The 20,731-nt window shown below is 44.4% G+C and overlaps 1 protein-coding gene across 4 annotated transcripts in view; it reads right to left on the bottom strand.

Annotated features, from left to right (window-relative positions):
- Positions 1-20,731, bottom strand: part of LOC138757213 (tropomyosin alpha-4 chain-like) — a 110,066-nt gene that overhangs the window by 67,991 nt on the left and 21,344 nt on the right. For 2 of the 4 annotated variants that reach the window (XM_069924191.1, XM_069924192.1), the window contains exon 1: positions 1,085-1,421. The exons of the other annotated variants lie outside the window; for them this stretch is intronic. In XM_069924191.1, the coding sequence (XP_069780292.1) occupies positions 1,085-1,222 (138 nt within the window). In that variant the 5' untranslated portion in view covers positions 1,223-1,421. Of the gene's footprint in view, positions 1-1,084; positions 1,422-20,731 lie in introns of those variants that run through there. 4 annotated transcript variants of the gene reach the window in all.

The raw sequence follows: 20,731 nt of genomic DNA, 5'->3' as shown, positions 1-20,731 counted from the left end.
GACTTTGCAAAACTGAGGAGTGAAGTTGGGTGCTCTGCACATTTTGTTGGTAGAATGCAAAATCATTCACATAGGCCCACAACTGGGCCAGATCGCCTCTATAATAGCTCAATTTAAGTAAACTAATCTTGAGGGGGGTGGCTCATTTCTCTCTCCTAATCCAACGGTATACAGATACTGGGCCTATCTACCCTGCAAAATAAAGTCCGGAAAATACCAAGAAACGGTGCATGGAGAGAAAGACAAATGTACATGCAATCCTGGAGGGGCTTTAGAAATGTGCATTCCACAGAACCAACTAAACTTAGGGCTCCAACAAAAGTGTTGGCGTGGCTACCAGCGAGGAACTAAATGCAGGGAAACGCTGGAATGTTCTCCTTCAAGTCAGGGTCGGACCCCGCCCATTGACCGGGGGGGGGGGGGGGGAAGAAATTATTCGTGCACATGACCAAGTGCTCGGTGAGGGGGGGGGGGTTCGCGTACAAGACGAGTTGGGACCGGCAGGTAACTCCTCTCCTGGCTGCTCCCGCCCTCGGGACAACTGCGGCAAGCCCGGGGATTTCTCTTCATTACTCGGACTCGCAGGGCGACGTGATTGAACACACGTCAAGACATCTCGGGTCGGATTTGGCGTTTGGATGGGGAGGAAAAGGTATATTAAAAAAAATAAATCAGTGTTTATTTAGAAGGACCATCCTCCCTCTTGATAAAGTCGGCCCATCCCGCCACTTCAGATCAACCCATGAATTTCCCACCCACTGGGGCTTTCTCGTCGAGTACCTCAAATTTAGGGGCTGGCAGCAGTGCCCTAGGTTGCAATCCGGGGCTGGATTTGCTCCGACTTGATCCACACCCAGCCTCCACCATTTTGAATGAACAATAGTTTGAGCCCCATCCAACCTTTGTTTCGGTGCAATGCAACAAGTTGGAGACGTTTCGTTACCGCAAATCTCGGGGACGAGAGGACGCTTTGCATCCGGGCCGGGGGGAATCGGACGGTGGGTGAAGGGCGGGAGATGGGGCGCTGAGACGGCAGCAAGCCCCTCGGCTGGATGCGAGAAGAATCCCCCTCCCGGTCGCTCACCCTCTCTCTCGCCTGGCGCTCGTTGTCCAGCTCCCTCTGCAGCAGTTCAGCCTTGTCCTCAGCCTCATCCGCCTGCTGCTGCAGAAACTGGATTTTTCTCTTCACGGTATCAATCGTCGCTGAATTGCTACCAGACATGGTGCTTTTCCTTGACTTCGGAAAGGAATGGCAGCCTAAACTCTCCGGTGGAAACAGTTGCCTGGGGAAGGGGACTGGATAAGATACTGTATCGGGTAGGGAAGGGGACAACCGCGCAGCTCCCGGCAGCGCTCCACTGGCAGGTCCCACAAATCACCGAGCGCTCCCTCCCTCGTCCAGCAACAAGGGCGTGAACCGCCGGAAATTCCTCCGCAGTGCACTTTAAGCGGGCGGCGTGAGGAGGGGGAGGGATTGCGAGGCCGGACACCCGCCTCCTCCCAGCGTCCCGACCAGGCGGTGGAGGCGAAGGCAGGAGCCGCTCCAAGCCGGGGAGCGTTACCGCACCGGGACAGACGGAGGGACCCCCGCACCGGGACAGACGGAGGGACCCCCGCACCGGGACAGACGGAGGGGACCCCCCCCTTCCCCCCCTCCCTTCCCTCCCTCCCCTCCTCTCCTTCTCTCCTGCACCTTCGAAACTTGACAATCCCTTCCTTTCCATTGAGAGGGATGGTTACGTCCCTCGTTTGGAGGACGGTCACGAATTGCAGACCCCGTTGGCGGTGATTCATCCTCGGGCTTCGCCCAGTGCCTTAATTTTGTTTTCCACCCTCCCCTGAGGGAAGACGAGTCTCCTTTTTAATCTCCTTCGCGTGGCCGAAGACCTTTCAGTGAAATGAGCTTCGCCCAGTTGCGAGGGTGAAGATGGCCTTTCAATCTGCTCTGAACGAGGTGGAGGTGGTGGGGAGGGGCAAATCATCCTGCTCCAGAGCCTTTCGACATTCCTGCTGGACCAGTGATGCTTGTGGATGCTGATCTCAGTTGACTTCTGTTCTCCTAAATGACGTGGACATGGTTCCCAACAAATCCAACTCGACACATTCATGCTCGGTTCATTACTACTTGCAGGAGGGACAGTGATCGGATATGACCCATAGACCTGGAATGCAGACACACGTATTCAAATACCATCATTGCAGCTGTATTATTGAATGATCTGACCTTTATTAGAGAGAGAGAGCGTAGCCCAGCCAACCCTCAACTGTGACGAGTCTCCATGAAGTGTCAAACCTAGGTATGAAGACTCCGTTTCCTCGGTTATTATGGGGGGAAACCTCCACGTTGGAAGAAGCACAATTACTACACATGGACTGGCCACCACCAGGAGTGACATGGTAGCACTGACTCTGATTAAGAATAGAATAAGAGCATGGTCCAGGGCAAGAATTGAACCAATGGGAAAGAAGATAGTTGAGATCCTTTGGCAACCGAAGATCGAAACACTGTCCCTCACATGCAAGTTTCACTTAATTTGCTATTAATGGGAAAGTTGAAAAATAACATGTCCCATTGAGTTAGCAGTGGTTCTCAACCTTTTTCTTTCCACTCACATCCCACTTTTAAGTATTCCCTGTGCCATAGGTGCTCTGTGATTAGTAAGGGATTGCTTAAGGTGGGATGTGGGTGGAAAGAAAAAGTTTGAAAACCACCTTTTTAATCATACCTAATTGACTCGTTCTGTGTACAGTTTCATACCTCCAAAGGAAAGGGGCCAATGACAATTTTTCTCAAGCAAAATATTTCAGTAACAGTTGGGTCTAGAGCAGTGGTTCTCAACCTTCCCTTCCCACTCACACACCACCTTAAGCAATCCCTTACTAATCACAGAGCATTTATGGCATAGGGATTACTTAAAGTGGTAAATGAGTGGAAAAAAAGTTGAGAATCACTGAGTTAAAGAAAAGAAACATCTCTTTTATAGCATGCAAGGTGCTTTAAGACACAGGATGAAAATATGGATTTTCAGCCAATATGTTTGAAGGGTGACCAAAAGTCTGTTTGAAGAAGTTTTTATGTAGGATTTTAAAGGATTTGGGCAGAGATAGCAAAACACAGAAAGCCAGCATAGCTGGTGGCTAGAGCCAGAAAGATACATCATGGGGTAAATTTGGACAGAGTGGTTGTGACATTAGTGAAACTTCATTCTGACAACTTGAAGTCAGAAACTGCCTGGGCACTGACAGGTTGTCATTAGTTGCAAACAGTATGATTTAGTGAGGAATAAGGACAGGGGTGGACCCAAGGTTGACAATTTTGTTTCTTACTTGTTTAACTAAAGGAAGGAATGGCACATCCAAAACTGAATGCCTGTAAAACATGGGTATAGGGAGAAGTTAAACAAAGCCACCTGTGTGACCAGAAGACTAAACTTTGAGCATACCTGTTTGGGTGGAGAAAGCAAAACCGTAGATGCTGAACTGTGATGGCAACAGTACATAACGGGACACAAAAATACAAGGTGCTGTAAGGGGAAAGCTCATTCTTCTCAAAAGGGAGAGCACCGGATATTATTCTTTTGTTTTCAGTGTGCTTCAGGGAAATATTTTTTCATTAAAAGGCATTTCATAAATGTAAGTTGTCTTATCAACTGTGCTTTTTTTTCCCCCAACTAAGTAGTTTGTTAGGTCTTCTCAAAGGCAATGTCTAGCCGTAACTTGCTATATTTTATTGAATTTAACTATCTAATTGATGAACTGATACAGTTCTTTGTTGAGGTTGAATCAAATAGACCTCAGGAAAATTTGTCAAAGTGGATGGATGCCGTCAAAATAGTTTTGGAGAATGGTAGTCAATGAACACTTAATGATGAGTGAGCAAAGCTTTGTCGATGGATGTAGGCAGCAGAATTCTGGTTGTGGTGAAGTTTACAGGACCAGGCAGCAGGGGTTACAACATAATGATGATCAAAGTGACCAAATGTTTCCTCTTTAACCCACAATTACCAATGATTCTTCCTGTAGCACTACTGCGATTTTGATTGATTTCGATAAAGAAGGACAATTTCCTTGGAGATGAACGTAATCCCTACCAAGTCTGCAATAAAGAATGCAATGTTAGCATTCTTTTCAGGTGGACTATAGATGTAATGTTGAGGCTTTATAAAGCATTGATCAGACCACCTCTGGAGTATTGTGAACAGTTTTGGGCCCCTGTCTATGGACAGATGTACTAGTTTTGGGAACCATCACAAGGATTAATATAAGAGAAGAAGCGTTTAATGGCTCTGGACCAGTAATCACTGGAGTTCAGAAGGATGAAGGGGGAATCTCATTGAATATTAAAAGGGCTAGATGGAATGTGAAGATGTTTCCAGTGATGGGAGAGTCTGGGACCAGAGGGCACAGGCTCAGAATAAAAGACATCACTTTAGAACAGAGGAGAAATTTCTTCAACCAGACTGTGGAGGCCAAGTCTATGGACAGGTTTAAATGTTCTTGATTAGCGTAAGAGTGTTAAAGGTTGTGGTGCGAAGGTAGGTAAACGGCATTTTTAATACATCAGTAATGATTCGAATGGTGAAACATACTTGATGCATTGAAAGGCCAAATTCTGCTCATATTTCTTATGGTCAACAAAAAAACTATGCATGAGTGAAAAAAGTATCTGCCCATATTTCTAACAAATTCAAATTGGTGTTATATTTAGAGTAATACGAGGTGAAGAAAATGAAGTACTAACTTGTGGGTTTGCTTATATCAACAACTTTTTTAAAAAAATTTTGTTCATGAAAAGCACAATCCATTTAAAGAAGGTAAGGCGGTAAATGTGGTACATATGGATTTTTTTTAAAATAAACCATTTGAGAAGGACTCATTCAGGAAGTCATGAGGCATAGGACCTATGGATCCTTGGCTGTGTGGATTCAGATATGAGTTGCCTGCAGAAAGCAGAGGATAGCCATAGTTGGAATGTAATCTGCCTGGAGGTCAATAACTATGGATCTGTCCTGGGATCCCTGTACTTTTATATATGACCTGAACGAAGAAAATAGAGGGATATTTGTAGATGACACAAAAGTTGAAAGTGTGGTGGATAGTCAAATGCTGTCGTAGGTTAAAACAGGATATAGACAGGATGTAGAATTGAGTGGAAAATTGGCAAATGGAGTTCAATCTGGATAAGTGTGAAGTGATGCTTTTTAGAAGGTCAAATTTGAAGGTGGAATACATGGTTAATGGCAGGATTCTTAATAGTGTGGAAGAACAGAGGGATCTGCTCAAATCCATATCTCTCAAGGTTGCCGCACAGGTTGAAAGGGTAATTACGAAGGCGAATCTTCATTAGTTGGGGAATTGAGTTCAAGAGTCGTAATGTAATGTTGCAGCCCCATAAAACTAGTTAGACTACACGGAATATTGTGTTTGGTTCTGTTTGCCTCATTACATGAAGATTTGGAGGTTTGCAGAGGACATTGAAAAGGATGTTGCCAGGGTTGGAGATGGGGACTTATGATGCTAGGTTAACTGAGTATGGACTTTTCTTTTTTGGAGCAAAGAAGGTTAAGAGGTAACTTAATAGAGGTCTGCAAGATTATGAGAAGGACCTTTTACCCAAGGCAGCAAAGGAAAATACAGAGGACATCTGTATAAGGTGAGGGGAGGAAAATTTAGGGGAGATGTCAGGGGCAAGTTTTTTTTAACCCAGACTAGTGGGTTCCTTGAATGCATTGGCAGGGGTGGTGGTGAAGGCTGGTACAATAGAGATATTTCAAAGAGTCTTAGAGCAGCACATTGATGCAAGAAAAATAGAGATTTATGGATGTGATGTAGGGAAGGTTTAGATTATTGAGTAGGCTTATATAGAATGCACAACATTGTCGATCGAAGGGCCTAATCTGTGCTATAATGTTCTATATTCTATTTGTGGTGATATGTATGTATGACTGTGTATGGGTAACTGGTCTGCGCACTGATGACTCGCTCCCTAGTAACTCCTCCCCTTGTGACCCGGTCTTAAAGGTCAACCTTCCTTCCCCTGTCCTTCATTTGAGCACATGGAATCAGGCCAGCTACAATCTAAAGTGTATTAAAGCTTATTGTTTCTCACTCACTGTCTTTGGAGTTATTGATAGAGCATATCAATTTAATACACTTTTATTTCCGCACAGGATGGACAAACTGCTGCGACCCAACAGGCTAGACATTGATCTACAGACCCTTGGAGTTGCTGAACAGTTTGAGCAGTGGATCAAGTGCTTCTCAAACTTTCTGGAAATCGCAGTGGACCTTGTGGACTCGGATGAGAAGAGACTCAAGGTCCTGCGAGCAAGAGTCGGCCACCGAGCATATCAGACGATCAAAAGCTGCATGACCTACCCAGCTGCAATGACTGAACTCCGCAACCTCTACCGACCCCGGTGAATAATATTTACTCACTACCTCCTGGCCTTGAGGAACAGCTGCCCGTTGAGTCCACGGACGAGTTCTTTCAAGCCCTGCACAACTTGGAGAGAGACTGCAGAGGCAATATTTCAACCCCAGTCTCTGCAGACCAGTGTGTGGAGGGATTGATTTGGGATGCCTGCGTGTATGGGGTGAGGTCTGACTACATCTGTTAGTGACAGCTTGAGGACAGGCTGCCTCTGAAGAAAGCCTTCCAGCTTGCTGAGACACTTGATGCAGCCCAACGCAAAGCTGAGTCAATTGCTGACAGTAAAAACAGGTCCTTCATGTACAGGCCATGGGTTCCGCCCTTTTGAAATTCAGTGTCACAGTCTGCCTCCATACAAGGAGGCTCCGACCCCGCTGCCGCCCCAATTGAGCACTTAAAGTGCTACTTCTGCAGCCAACTGAAGCACTCCTGTCGACTACCCAGTGAAGGAAGCCACTTGCTCGGGTGCATGAAGAGAGGACATTATTAGCAAGTTTGTAAATCCAAACTCTCCCGATCGAGCAATGCCGCATGCACCCCCGGGGGTGGGCCATCGACCCTGATGTTACTGCTGGTCCCAAACAGCTCGACTGCATGCTGACCTGAGAGTTTCCATCTTACCAGACGTCAATTTCGCCTTCCTGGACAACGCCAATTCTGCCCTCTTCCTCCTCCTGGAGGTCATCACTTTCGATTTCTTCCTCCTCCTCGCCCGGAATGACCGTGTGGTCAACATGAGGGCCACTATCTTACCAATCAGGGCCCCCACTCTGACAGCGATGATGATCCAGTTCTGGCATCCGTCATATTGAACCAAGGCAGCCCTCACCCGATCACCCACTCACTGATGGAGATTGAGGTAAATGGTAAAAGAACTAACTGCCTTTTTGACAGTGGGAGCACTGACAGCTTCCATCTGGACACTGCCAACAAACTCTCTCTCTCTCTGTTAGACCAACGAGCGGCATGATCCCAATGGCCAAAAAGGACCAATCTGCTGAGATCCGTGGGTGTTGTATTGCATTGTTAAAGGTATGATAACTTTCATTTACTTGTAATGCCACAGCTCTGTGAGCCGATCCTCCTGGGCCGCAACTTCCAAAGCCAGTTCAGGAGTGTGACAATGGTGTTCAGAGGACCACAATCACCCATAACGGCATACAACCGCCAGCCAGCCCCAACCTGTGGTCTCTCCACCCTCTGCATACCCCCTCCATCATTACATGAAAATTTGATCCCAGACTGCAAGCCCATTGCGACAAAGAGCAGGCATTATAGCCCTTCTCTTTTATTTTTATCCCTCTTATTTTACTTTCTGTCCTTATCAGTTCTGCCAGTGGTTCTATAGCTAATGCGAACAGTGAGGGAGATAGTGGACATCCCTGCCTTGTTGACTTGCTTAATTTAAATTGGTTTGATATATATCCATTTACTGTCACCTTCGCCAATGGTCACTTATATAATGCTTTAATCCAATTAATATATTTCTCTGGTAGGTTGAACCTCTGTAGTACTTTGAATAAATAATTCCATTCTACTCTGTCAATGACTTTCTCTGCGTCTAAGGCAATTGCCACTGTTGGCATCTTGTTTCCTTGTACTGCATGAATTAAGTTAATGAACTTACAGATATTGTCCGTTGTTCATCTATTCTTAATAAATCCAGTTTGATCTAGTTTTACTATGTTTGGTACACAGTCGGCCAATCTGTTTCCTAATAGTTTAGCTATTATCTTATAATCTGTGTTAAGTAGAGATATTCGTCTATACGAAGCTGGTGTTAGTGGATATTTCTCGGTCTTGGGTGTTACTGTAATTATTGCTGTTTTGCATGAATCTGGCATGTTTTGTGTTTCTTCAATCTGGTTCATTACTTCCAGGAGAGGAGGAATTACTAAGTCTTTAAATGTTTTATAGAATTCTGTTGGGAGTCCATCCTCTTTTATTGTTCGGTAGTTTTTTTAATACATCCTGTATTTCCTCTATTTCAAATGATTTTATTAATTTATTTTGCTCCTATTCTTGCAATTTTGGTAGTTCAATTTTAGCTAGAAACTCATCTATTTTGTCTTCTTTCCCTTCGTTCTCAGTTCGATATAGTTGCTCGTAGAATTCCTTGAAGTTTTCATTGATCTCCGTTGGGTTATATGTAATTTGTTTGTCCTTTTTCCTTGATGCCAATACCGTTCTTTTAGTTTATTCTGTCTTAAGCTGCCCAGCTAGTATTTTGTGCATTTTTTCTCCTAGCTCATAATACTTCTGTTTTGTCTTCATTATGTTCTTCTCCACCTTGTATGTTTGCAGTGTTTCATATTTTATTTTTTTGTTCGCCAATTCTCTTCTTTTGTTGTATCTTCCCTTATTGCTAATTCTTTTTCTGTACTTGTTATTTCCCTTTACAGGTGTTCTATTTCCAGATGACTTAGAACATTGGAAAGATTTACCACTAACACTGATAGGAAGGGTAAATTGCATTAAAATGACTATCTTCCCAAGGATACAATACCTATTCTAATCATTACTAATTCACCTAACAGAGAAAATTCTTCAAGGAGCTAAAGAAAATAATAAAGAAATTCTTATGGATAGCGCTAGATAAATTAACAGAATGTTACAAACAAGGGGGCTTACAACTACCAAACTTTTAAGAATTATTATAGAACAGCACAATTAAGATACCTATCAGATTTTTATCAAACAAGGGAAAAACCAGATTAGAGCTAGATAAAATAGGGGAGAAGGTACCTGAACATATACTATATAAGTGGGATGAAAAGCTGGTGCAACATAGGAATTCACTAGTACTGCACCATCTGCTCAACATTTGGAAGAAGATTCACATAGAAAGGAATAAAACAAATTATCAACTACCAAAATTAATATTGACGCAAAATCAACTAATCCGTTTCACAATAGATAACCTTTGCTTTAGAGAATGGGAGAGAAAAGGGATCAAAAGAATAGACAACTGTTTTTTTGAGAAATAAATTATCTTTTGAACAAATAAAGGACAAATATGGTATAACTCACGGTACAATGTTTGCATACCACCAACTGAAAACCTCCTTGAAGGATAAACTGGGAAGCAGGCTGAGGTTACCAGAAGGAGGCAGTTTTGAATACGTGATTACAGACACAATGATAATTAAAAGGTTTATAACAAACATGTACATCAAACTGCAAGAGAAAGAGAACGAGGAAACAAGCTGTAAACCCAAACAAAAATGGGAACAAGATCTAAACATAAAGATAAAGAATGAAACATGGGAAAAGCTATGCTCCAGAACTATGAGAAATACAATGAACACGAGGTTATGCATGATACAATATAATTGGTTACACAGGCTATACACCATGCCCAAAAGTTAAATAAATGGGACCCATCAGCATCAGACAGATGTTTTCGCTGTAAGAAGGAAACGGGAACAACAGTACATGCAATTTGGGCATGTGAGAAAGTGGAAAAGTTTTGGGAAGATCTAAACCAGGTATTAAATAAAATCACAAAAAGCAACATACCAAAAAATCCAGAGATCTTTCTTCTAAGTAATACAAGAAGTAAAGAACTTGGACTCGATTTGGATGGAGCACAAAAAAGATTTATTATGATAGCCTTAGCTGTAGCAAAAAAATGTATTATGTCAACCTGGAAATTAGAAGATAGCCTGAGAATGCAGCAATGGTACATAGAAATGAATAAATGTATTCCATTGGTAAAAATAATATACAATTTAAGAAATAACATCACAGTATTCAAACAAATTTGGGAACCGTACATGGAACACAACAGAGAAGTCCTACCGCGGACCTCCACCATCTAAAATGACAGATGGAGAAGAAGACGAAATGAACTGACCCAGTATGTAAAAGTAGAAGACACAAATTTCTTGTTTATTTTCATTGTGTGACGACATTGTTTAATGGGTTTAATATATCATACATGTTGAACATTGAGTGAGTGGGGAGGGGGGGTGAAGGAAGAGGGGAAGGGAGGGCGGAAAAGGGGAGAAAATGACTGTGTATATTCAAGAGGGAAATGTTTGTGTGTATTTTGGTCAGTATGGTTCATAGTGTGAAAAATTTTAAAATTAAAAAAAAAGAGTAAGCATTATAGCGCTGAGGACAGGGCAAAGTCAAAGGTGCAGCAACTCCTGGCGGAGTTCCAGCCCATGAAGAGCCCAGGTCATGGAGGTCAGGGGCGAGAGTAAACCTGTATGGTGATTGACTACAGCCAGATGATCGACCGTTTCATGCAGCTGGATGCTTACGCCCTCCACCGGTTCACCAACATGGTCAATAAGATCATCCAGTATAGAGTGTTTTCCACCACTGACCCTCCCCCTTCACCCAAGAGATCACCAGTATACCGTATCTGAAGTGGATGGCAGGCTCTTCCACTTCCTCCGGGTACCCTTCGGAGTCACTAATGGCCTCTTCGTGTTCCAAAGGGAAATGGATCGGATGGTAGACAAACACAAATTGACGGCCTCATTCCCTTACCTAGACAATATCACCATCTGCAGCCGTGACTAGCAGGACCACAACGCGAACCTTGTGAAATTCCTCCACACTTATAAGTCCCTCAATTTGACTTACACTAAGGACAAGTGTGTGTTTAACACAACTTGCCTGGCCCTCCTCGAATGTGTCGTAGCACATGGTGTCATTGCCCCTGACCCCTCAAGGAGCTCCCGACCCCACACAACCTCAAGGCGCTAAAAAGATGCCTGGGGTTCTTTTCTTACTAAGCTCAATGGGTGCCTAATTATGCTGATAAAACCTACTCCCGGAAAGATCCACAAACTTCCCCTTATTCGCAAAAGCCCGGGCTGCATTTGCCCAGATCAAAGCCACGATGCATGCCGTGGACGAATCCACCCCATTCCAGGTGGAAAGCAATGCCTCCGACTTCATACTGGCTGCCATTCTCAACCAGGCGGGCAGGCCAGTGCCATTTTTTCCTGCACCTTTCATGACCCTGAGACACGGCACTCCTCTGTGCAGAAGGAGCACAGGCGATCGTTGAGGCAGTATGCCATGGGTGTCATTACCTGGCTGGGAAAAGATTCACCCTGCTAACGGACCAACGAGCTCTGGCCTTTATGTTCAACAGCAATTTGCAGGGTAAAATCAAGAATGACAAAATCCTAAAGTGGAGAATCGAGCTCTCCATCTATAACTATGATATCCTATACCAGCCAGGCAAGCTGAATGACCCCCCCCCCCCCCCGATGCCCTATCCCAGGGGACAGTGCCAGTGCGCATCTCAGCCGCCTTCAGTCCCTCGACGATGACCTCTCCCAGCCTGGAGTTATGAGGCTGTTCCACTTCATAAAAGCTCGGAACCTCCCGTACACCATCAAGAACGTCAGGTCTCTGACCAGACACTGTCGTGTCTACGTGGAATGTAAACCGCAGTTCTTCCAGCTTGACAAGTCACACCTCATCAAAGCCACGCACCCCTATTGAACCACGCTATCGATTTCAAGGGACCCCTGCCCTCGTCTAACAGGAATGTCTATTTCCTCAAAATCATCAATGTGTATTCCAGGTTCCCTTTTGCCATCCCCTGTCCTGACACAACTTCGTCCACTGTCATCAAGGCACTCCACAGCATATTCGCCCTCTTTAGGGACCTCGAACTATATCCACAGTGATCGGGGGTCCTCTTTCATGAATGACGAGCTGTGGCACTACCTGTTGGCTAGAGGCATAGCCACTAGTAGGACCACAAGCTACAACCCCAGGGGAATCGGCCAGGTAGCAAGAGTAAACACCACCGTGTGGAAGGTGGTCCTCCAGACTCCTAAGTCAAAAGACCTGGCAGTGTCCCACTGGCAGGAAGTCCTGCCAGAAGCACTCCATGCCATCCAATCCTTCCTATGCACCACTACCAACATAAACCCACAAGAACACATTTTCCTTTCCCAGGAAGTCAGCAGCTGGAACCACACTGCCTCCCTGGCTCTCATCTCCAGGACTTGTCCTGTGTGGAAACATGTGAGAGGTCATAAGACCAACCCGTTGGTCGAAGAGGTGCAGCTCCTGCACGCCAACCCTCAGTATGCTACATGGGATACCCCGACAGCCATGAGGGCACACTTCCCTGTCCGGGACCTGGTGCGTGCTGGAGACTCCTACACACTCCCTACCCCATTCAATCTAGATCCTACCGAGACCCCCATTGCCCCCTTCAGGGAGCCGGTGCAGGTTAGTGACACACCCCAGGCCCCCTTCCAGCTGCTCCGACCACCAAGGCTGCCCCCACATTCAACCAAGCCCCATCTCCTACAGAGACTGCCCTCCCTCCTCACCCTCAGGACATACGACTGCCAATGGAACCGACCAGTACTCCACCAGTGGAACTGCAGAGGCAGAGGAGACCACCTGACCGGCTGAGCCTCTTGAATTTTAACTTGATGGGGTTTCTGTTTTAAGAGGGGTGAATGTAGTGATATGCATGTATGACTGTGTATGGGTAGCTAGCCCGCCCACTATTGACTAGCTCCCTAGTAACTCCTCCCCTTGTGACCCAGTCTTAAAAGTTAACCTTTCACCGCCCCCCCCCACCCCCGTCCTTCATTCGAGCACTTGGAATCGGGCCAGCTACAATCTAAAGTGTATTATAGCCTATTGTTTCTCACTTACTGTCTTTGGAGTTATTGATAGAGTGTATCACTATTTGCACTTTTTTTTTTGACTGTCCTTTAAAATTATTTTTTAAATGTTATTCTATTACAACACTTCTTTTTAATTTCCTTTACCTTTCAGATATTGCAAGATAACCAGAAAACTTGTTTTGCAAGGCAACTTAATGCCAAGAATCCAGGATTTGTGTTCCCTTCCACCCCAAAGCACAGTAAGTATTCTGCTACATTCCCAGAGTACACTTTAATAAAGGCATAATGATTTTGCTATGTTCAATCTTGTGTGGTAGGGCCCTTCAGGAGATTCTTGCTATTCATTAACCTTACAAGCCGATTCTGGCAATGCACAAGAAAGTATAAATTTGGTGTTACTGATAACATTGTATCTAAAGGTTCGAGAAGGAAGGGCAAACAATTTTAAATAATTTTTCACTGTCTCATTGACATGTCACATCTGGTGAAGGAAGATACTGAAACCAGAAGAGAGACTATTATTAAGACAATCACTGGAGTATAAAGGACTGGCACATATCTCAGAAGCATACTGAAGTGTTTCATGCAATGACTTGTTTTGAAATATTGCAGAAACAAAACAACAACATCTCACAAACTGTAATGAAACAAACTTACTTAAATTAATTTGTGTTCTATTTGGGAGATAGAGTTAAATGCAGCTTAAACATTTCTCAATAAAATGCAGATTAAGAGGTGTCACATACTTTTTACAAAACAATTCGATGTGAAATGTAGTAAAATATGTTTTTTTTTTAAACACAGCCACTGGGTTCCAGGAAATTAGTCCCATTTTCCCAGAATACATGTTGTGTAAAAAGCTCGGAACAGGAATGAGGGTGCCATTCCCATTCCATATTTTACCTCCTGGACCCCTTGTATATTTCTCAGAATGCCTTCAGTCTAAATTGAACTGCAAGCATTCCATGAACAAGGAGCTAATGAATAGGTTGTATCAATGACAACATCGACGCAATAGCGTTGCAAACCCCGCCTCTTTACTTACTGCACTTCGGGTATGCTGTCTAAACTCGGGTATGCTGTCTAAACTTGTTTTGTCGTTCAGGTGTGAACAACCAATGCCAAGGTGTCAGACATTCTTCAGATTGGTAAAATCATGCAAAGTGTATGTAAAAAAAACATAAAACACGAAAGTCTGCAGATGTCATGATTGAAGTAAAAACAATGCTGAAGAGACTCAGCAGGTCAAACAGCGCTTTTTATTTAGCTAAGATAAAGATACATAACCAACGTTTTGGGCCTGTGCCTTAAGGTATGAGCAAAATGTAGATAGGAGCCTGAATAAAATGATGGGGCTGAGGGGCAGAGGGAAGAGTGCAGGCCCACTGTAGAATTGACAAGAGTTACATATATTGAAGTAAATAGTCTTGATGATGCAATGAATATGATGGGAGGTTTGGTGCAGGTTCAGATACAACAAGGGTAAGAACAGTTTGATTTACCTTTAGATTACCAGACGATGTAACTGAATTAGTGGTTAGGTTTGTGATAGAAACCAAATAAATTTTAATGGTGTATGTCTAAACAGAATATTTAGGAAGGATCTATTTCCCTTGGCAGTTGCATTCCAAGAGACAAAGTTTGGAGAGCAGATGAGGAATAATCATTCCAATAATTAAAAACACAAAGCTGGAGAAACTCAGCAAGTCAAGCCGAGTGCTTTATACAGCAAAGGTAAAAATACATAACTGACTTTTGGAGCTGGAGCCCTTCATCATAGTTGAAGCATGACCTCTTGATTCTTGATTTCCATCCCTTGATGAATGAAGCCCAGTATCCCAAAGGTCTTCTTAACTATCCGATCGACCTGAGCGGCAGCCTTGAGAGATGTATGGATTTGGACCCCAAGGTCCCTCTGTTCTTCCACACTGTTAACTATCCAACCATTAAGCATGGTTGACCTTGCTTTCGGATTGACCTTCCAAAATGCAACATAAATTTAGAAATACAGCATGGTAACAAGGCCTTTCGGCCCATGAGCTCATGCTGCCCAATTATACCCAATTGACCTATAACCTCCGGTACATTTTGAAGGGTGGGAGGAAACTGGAGCACCCGGTGGAATCTCTTGCAGACATGAGAACATACAAACTTCTTTCAGACAGCACAGGATACAAACCCCAGTCCCAATCACTGGCACTGTAGCAGGGCATCATCTTGCACATCTGGATTGAACTCCATTTGCCACTTTTCCATCCAACTCTGCATCCTGTCCATATCCTTTTGTAACTATGACAACCTTCAACACAGCCCTCAACTCCTCCAAACTTTGCAACATCCATAATCTTACTGATCCATCCTTCTGCTTCTGCATCTAGATCATTTATTGAAAACAATCACGAAGTGCAGGGGTCTCAGAACAGATCTTTTCAGAACTCCACTAGTCACTGACCTTCAGTTAGAATACTTTCCATCCACTAATACTCTCTGCTTTTTATAGGCAAGCCAATTCTGACTCGTGACTTTTTGAATGAGTCTCCCATGCTATTCCTTGTGAAATGCCTTATTAAAATCAGGATAAAATCTATCACCCTACTTTTATCAATTTCTTTCGTACCTCTTCAAAAAACTAAATTAGGCTTGTGAGGGATGACCTTCCCCTCACAAATCCATGCTGACTATTCCTGAGAAGACTACTTTACCAAATGCTCAGAAATCCCGTCCTTAAGAATACTCTCTAATAGTTTGCACGCCACTGACGTAAGACTCAGAATCGAATTTATTGTCATGAACAAGTCATAAAGTTCGGTGTTCTGCGGCAACATCATGGTGCAAACATTCATATTATAACCATCTTACCACATCACTATATATAAAAATAATAGTGCACAAAAAGTAAGGCAGTGTCTTTGGTTCATTGATTTTTCAGGAATCTGATGGCAGTGGGGAAGAAATTGTCCTTGTGCCATTAAGTGCTCATCTTTAGGCTCCTGTACCTTTTTCCCGATGGTAGCGGAGTGAAGAGGGTGGCCTGGGTGGTGGGGGTCTGTGAGGATAGAGGTTGCTTTTTTTTTTTTAAAAGTCATCGCCTCATGTAGATGTCCTTGATGGAGTGAAGTCTGGTGGCTGTGATGTCGCAGGCCAAGTTAACAACCCTCTGGAGTTTATTTTTGTCTTTAGAGTTGGTACCTACATTCCAGGCAGTGATCCAACCAGCCAGAATGCTCTCCACAGTACACCTGAAGAAGTTTTTGAGAGTATTCTGTGACATACCAAATCTCCTCAGACACCTCACAAAGTATAGATGCTGGAGGGCCTTCTTTGTGATTGCATCAACGTGGAGGCTCCAGGACATATCTTCGGAGATATTGTCAACCAGGAATTTGAAGTCTTGACCCTCTCCACTACTAAGTTCTCAATGAGGACTGGGTCATATTCCCCCTGACTTCCTCCAGAAGTCCACATTCATCTTTGATTTTGCTAACATTGTAACATTGAGTGCAAGGTTGTTGTCATTATACCATTCAACAAGCAGATCGATCTCCCTCCTGTATGGATTTGGACCCCAAGGTCCCTCTGTTCTTCCACACTGTTAACTATCTGTGATTCTGCTGACAACTGTGATGTCATCAGCAAACTTGTAGATAGCACTGAAATTGTTCTTGGCCACCCAGTCATGGGTGTATAACGAGTAGGGCAGTGGGCTAAGCAGGCATCCTTGGGGTGTGCCTGTGTTGATAAGCATTGAGGAGGAGACATTGTTTTCAATTCATACTGAATGTGGTCTTCCAATGAGAAAATTAAGGATCCAGTTGCAGAGGGGGGGTGCAGAGGCCTATAGTTTGTAGCTCCTTGACCAGCACTGAGCAAATAATGGTGTTGAACGCCGAGCTGTAGTTGATGAAGAGCAGCTGTATATATGAATTGCTGTTTTTGAGGTGATCCAGAGCTGAGTGGAGGGCCATCGAGATTGCATCTGCCAAGGAAGATTGTGATGATAGGCGTATTGCAGTGGGTCCAGATCTTTGCTTAGGTACGTGTTAATTATGGCCATGCCCAGCCTCTCAAAGCATTTCATCACAGTTAGTGCTACTGGGTGATAATCATTGAGGCAGCCCACACCACTCTTCTTGGGCACCAGGATGATTGATGTCCTTTTGAAGCAGGTGGGAACCTCTGACTGCAGGAATGAGAGGTTTAAAAAATCCTTGAACACTCCAGCTAGTTGGTTGGCACAGATTTTCCGTACCCTGCCAGGTACACTGTCAGGGACTGATACCATGCAAGGCTTCACCCTCTTGAATGATTATCTAACGTTGCCCTCAGAGACAGATTTCACAGGGTCCTCAGCCTTTGCAGGGATTCTAGTAGGCACTGTTTGGTTCTTCTTCTCGAAGCAAACATAGAAGGTGTTCAGCTCATTGGGTTATGAAGCATCTATAGTGTTCACCCATGCTTTGAAGGCTGCAATGTTCTGCACTCCCTGCCATAGCTGGCGTGTATCTGTCTCTGACTCTAGCTTCCCCCAGAATTGCCACTTTGCTTCAGAGATGGTCTTCCACAGGTTGTACCTGGTTTTCTTGTAGAGATCTATAACCCCGGCCTTAAAAGCCCTTGTTCTCACCCTCAGCAGGTTGAGAATTCTCTGATTCACTCAGGCTTCTGGTTGGGGAACACCCGCTATCTGAGCGTGGGTGCACACTCATTCCCGCAGGTCTTGATGAAGTCGGTGACACCTGTTGCATATTCATTCAAGTCTATGGATGAGTTCTTGAATATGTTCCAGTCCACTGATTCAAGGCAGTCCTGCAGATGCTCTTCTGCCTCCCTTGACCACACTTTCGCCATCTTCACCACTGGTGCTATGGTCCTTAGTCTCTGCTTGTACACCAGGAGTAGAAATAGAGGTAGGTGATCAGACTTGCTGAGTGATATTGTTTGGTATTGAGTGATATTCTTCATGGTTGTGTAGCAGAGGTCAAATGTTTTGGTTCCCCTGGTCTCGCGTTGATGGTAGTTTGTCAGAGGCCTCTTCAGGTTGGCCTGATTGCAGTCCCCTACAATGATTGGGAAGACATCAGGATGTGCTGTCTCATCCCTCCAGTGCCACCCTGATGTTAGCCTGTGGCAGAATGTACAGTGTGACCAGGACGATGGCCCTGAGTTCCCTCGGCAGAAAGAATGGGCCACACTCGATCGCCAGATGTTCCAGTTCGGGGGGAGCAGAACTGGGACATGACCATCATGTGTGTACATCATGATGAATTGATGGTGATGCAAATGCCACCTCCCCTCATTTTACCAGATGCCTGTGTTCAGTCAGTGCAATGGAGGGTGTAGCCCTTGGAGTGCAGCGCCGTGTCGGGAATGTTCGCCATGTTTCTGTAAAGCACATCATGCAGCACTCCCTAATGTCACTCTGATGTTGAAGCCTGGCTTGGAGTTCATCATGTTTGTTCTCCAAGGATTGTACGTTGGCCAGAGGGATGGTAATATATCATCACTGGTCTATAATTTTCCCTATTTCCTTTTTTAAACAAGTGGACCACATTTGCCATTCTCCAATCAACTGAATCATCCTCTGTGGCCAAGGAGAATGCAAAAATCATTGCCAACACTCCAGCTTTCTTTCCTCCATTTCCACAGCAATCTGGGGTATATCTTGTCTGGCACCAGAGACTTAACATTCTTAATGTTTTTGAAGAAGATCCAACTCATCTTCCTTTCTATTTTCAACATAGTCCAGAACACAAGCTTGTTCTATTCTGACCTCACCTTGACCAAGGTGATGAATACTGAAAGAAAATATTCATTTGGGACCTCCCAACATCCTCCGCCTCCAGGCACATGTGGCCTTCTTTATCCTTGTGGCCACACCTTCTCTTATTTATTTCATTCTATGATTTTAAACTCAAACATTTCACAATTATGAATATTTTCATCATTTAACACTGTAATTGCTGTAATCCTTCTCAGACCGATATCTCAAAAACTTTGTGCATTTGATATTATATCAATATTCTAATCATAAATGAAATCTCGAACGGGGCTTGACAACAATAGAAATGGCTTCCAAAAATAATTCACATAATTTTCTTCAATTTTGATGATAATTTGGTTATCTTTAAGTTGGAAAAGAATATTTTACCCCCAAGCACTCAGAGCAATACCACCACCACCACCACCAACTTACACATCACCACCACCACCACCAACTTACACGTCGCCTCCACCACCAACTTACACGTCGCCTCCACCACCAACTTACACGTCGCCTCCACCACCAACTTACACGTCGCCTCCACCACCAACTTACACGTCGCCTCCACCACCAACTTACACGTCGCCTCCACCACCAACTTACACGTCGCCTCCACCACCAACTTACACGTCGCCTCCACCACCAACTTACACGTCGCCTCCACCACCAACTTACACGTCGCCTCCACCACCAACTTACACGTCGCCTCCACCACCAACTTACACGTCGCCTCCACCACCAACTTACACGTCGCCTCCACCACCAACTTACACGTCGCCTCCACCACCAACTTACACGTCGCCTCCACCACCAACTTACACGTCGCCTCCACCACCAACTTACACGTCGCCTCCACCACCAACTTACACGTCGCCTCCACCACCAACTTACACGTCGCCTCCACCACCAACTTACACGTCGCCTCCACCACCAACTTACACGTCGCCTCCACCACCAACTTACACGTCGCCTCCACCACCAACTTTCACGTCGCCTCCACCACCAACTTTCACGTCACCACCACCACCAACTTACACGTCACCACCACCACCAACTTACACATCACCTCCACCACCAACTTACACACCACCACCATCAACTTACACACCACCACCATCAACTTACACACCACCACCATCAACTTACACACCACCACCAACTTACACATCACCACCACCATCAACTTACACACCACCACCACCAACTTACACACCACCACCACCAACTTACACACCATCACCACCAACTTACACACCATCACCACCAACTTACACACCATCACCACCAACTTACACACCACCATCACCAACTTACACACCACCACCAACAACTTACACACCACCACCACCAACTTACACATCAACAGCGTCTTTAACATTTGTGGGAAAACATTCCAAGGTGCTCAAAGGAGAGGTCACAAGCGACAAAGGATTTATACTAAAGAGAAATGTAACTTAATCGCACAGGTAGCGCAACACCAGAAATTAGTTGCAGGCTCAGAGAGGAGAGTGAAGTAAATAGTACTAGCGATAATAAGCTCTTCACATTTGTTAATAGAGACAAAGGACAAAAAGGCAAGACAGAAAGTTTTAAGCAGATCACAGTGGTCCAGAAACTCCAGGAAAGTGTGGAATGATATAAAAGATTAATTTATTGTTGTGTATTTTCAATAAATCCATAAACACTGATTTAATATTTGTGCACACTGCCTTATGGAAATAACAACTAATCATTAGTGCAAAGTTGGAAACACCAAACTGATTAAATGGGCAGAGTTATAAATTGGGTTCCCTTTTGAAATGAGCTTCTATTGATTCAGCTGCAGAGTTATTGGCTATTAATAGGATTCAATAGTATTGATAATATCTGGCATGCCAGTGCAACCAAAAGCTATTCCCGAGAGGTTTAACTGGGTCA

Source organism: Narcine bancroftii, chromosome 3 (assembly GCF_036971445.1).
Source record: "Narcine bancroftii isolate sNarBan1 chromosome 3, sNarBan1.hap1, whole genome shotgun sequence".
Lineage (NCBI taxonomy): Eukaryota > Metazoa > Chordata > Chondrichthyes > Torpediniformes > Narcinidae > Narcine > Narcine bancroftii.
Note: the sequence above shows the minus strand (reverse complement) of the source record. Positions and strands in the feature narration are given on the sequence as shown.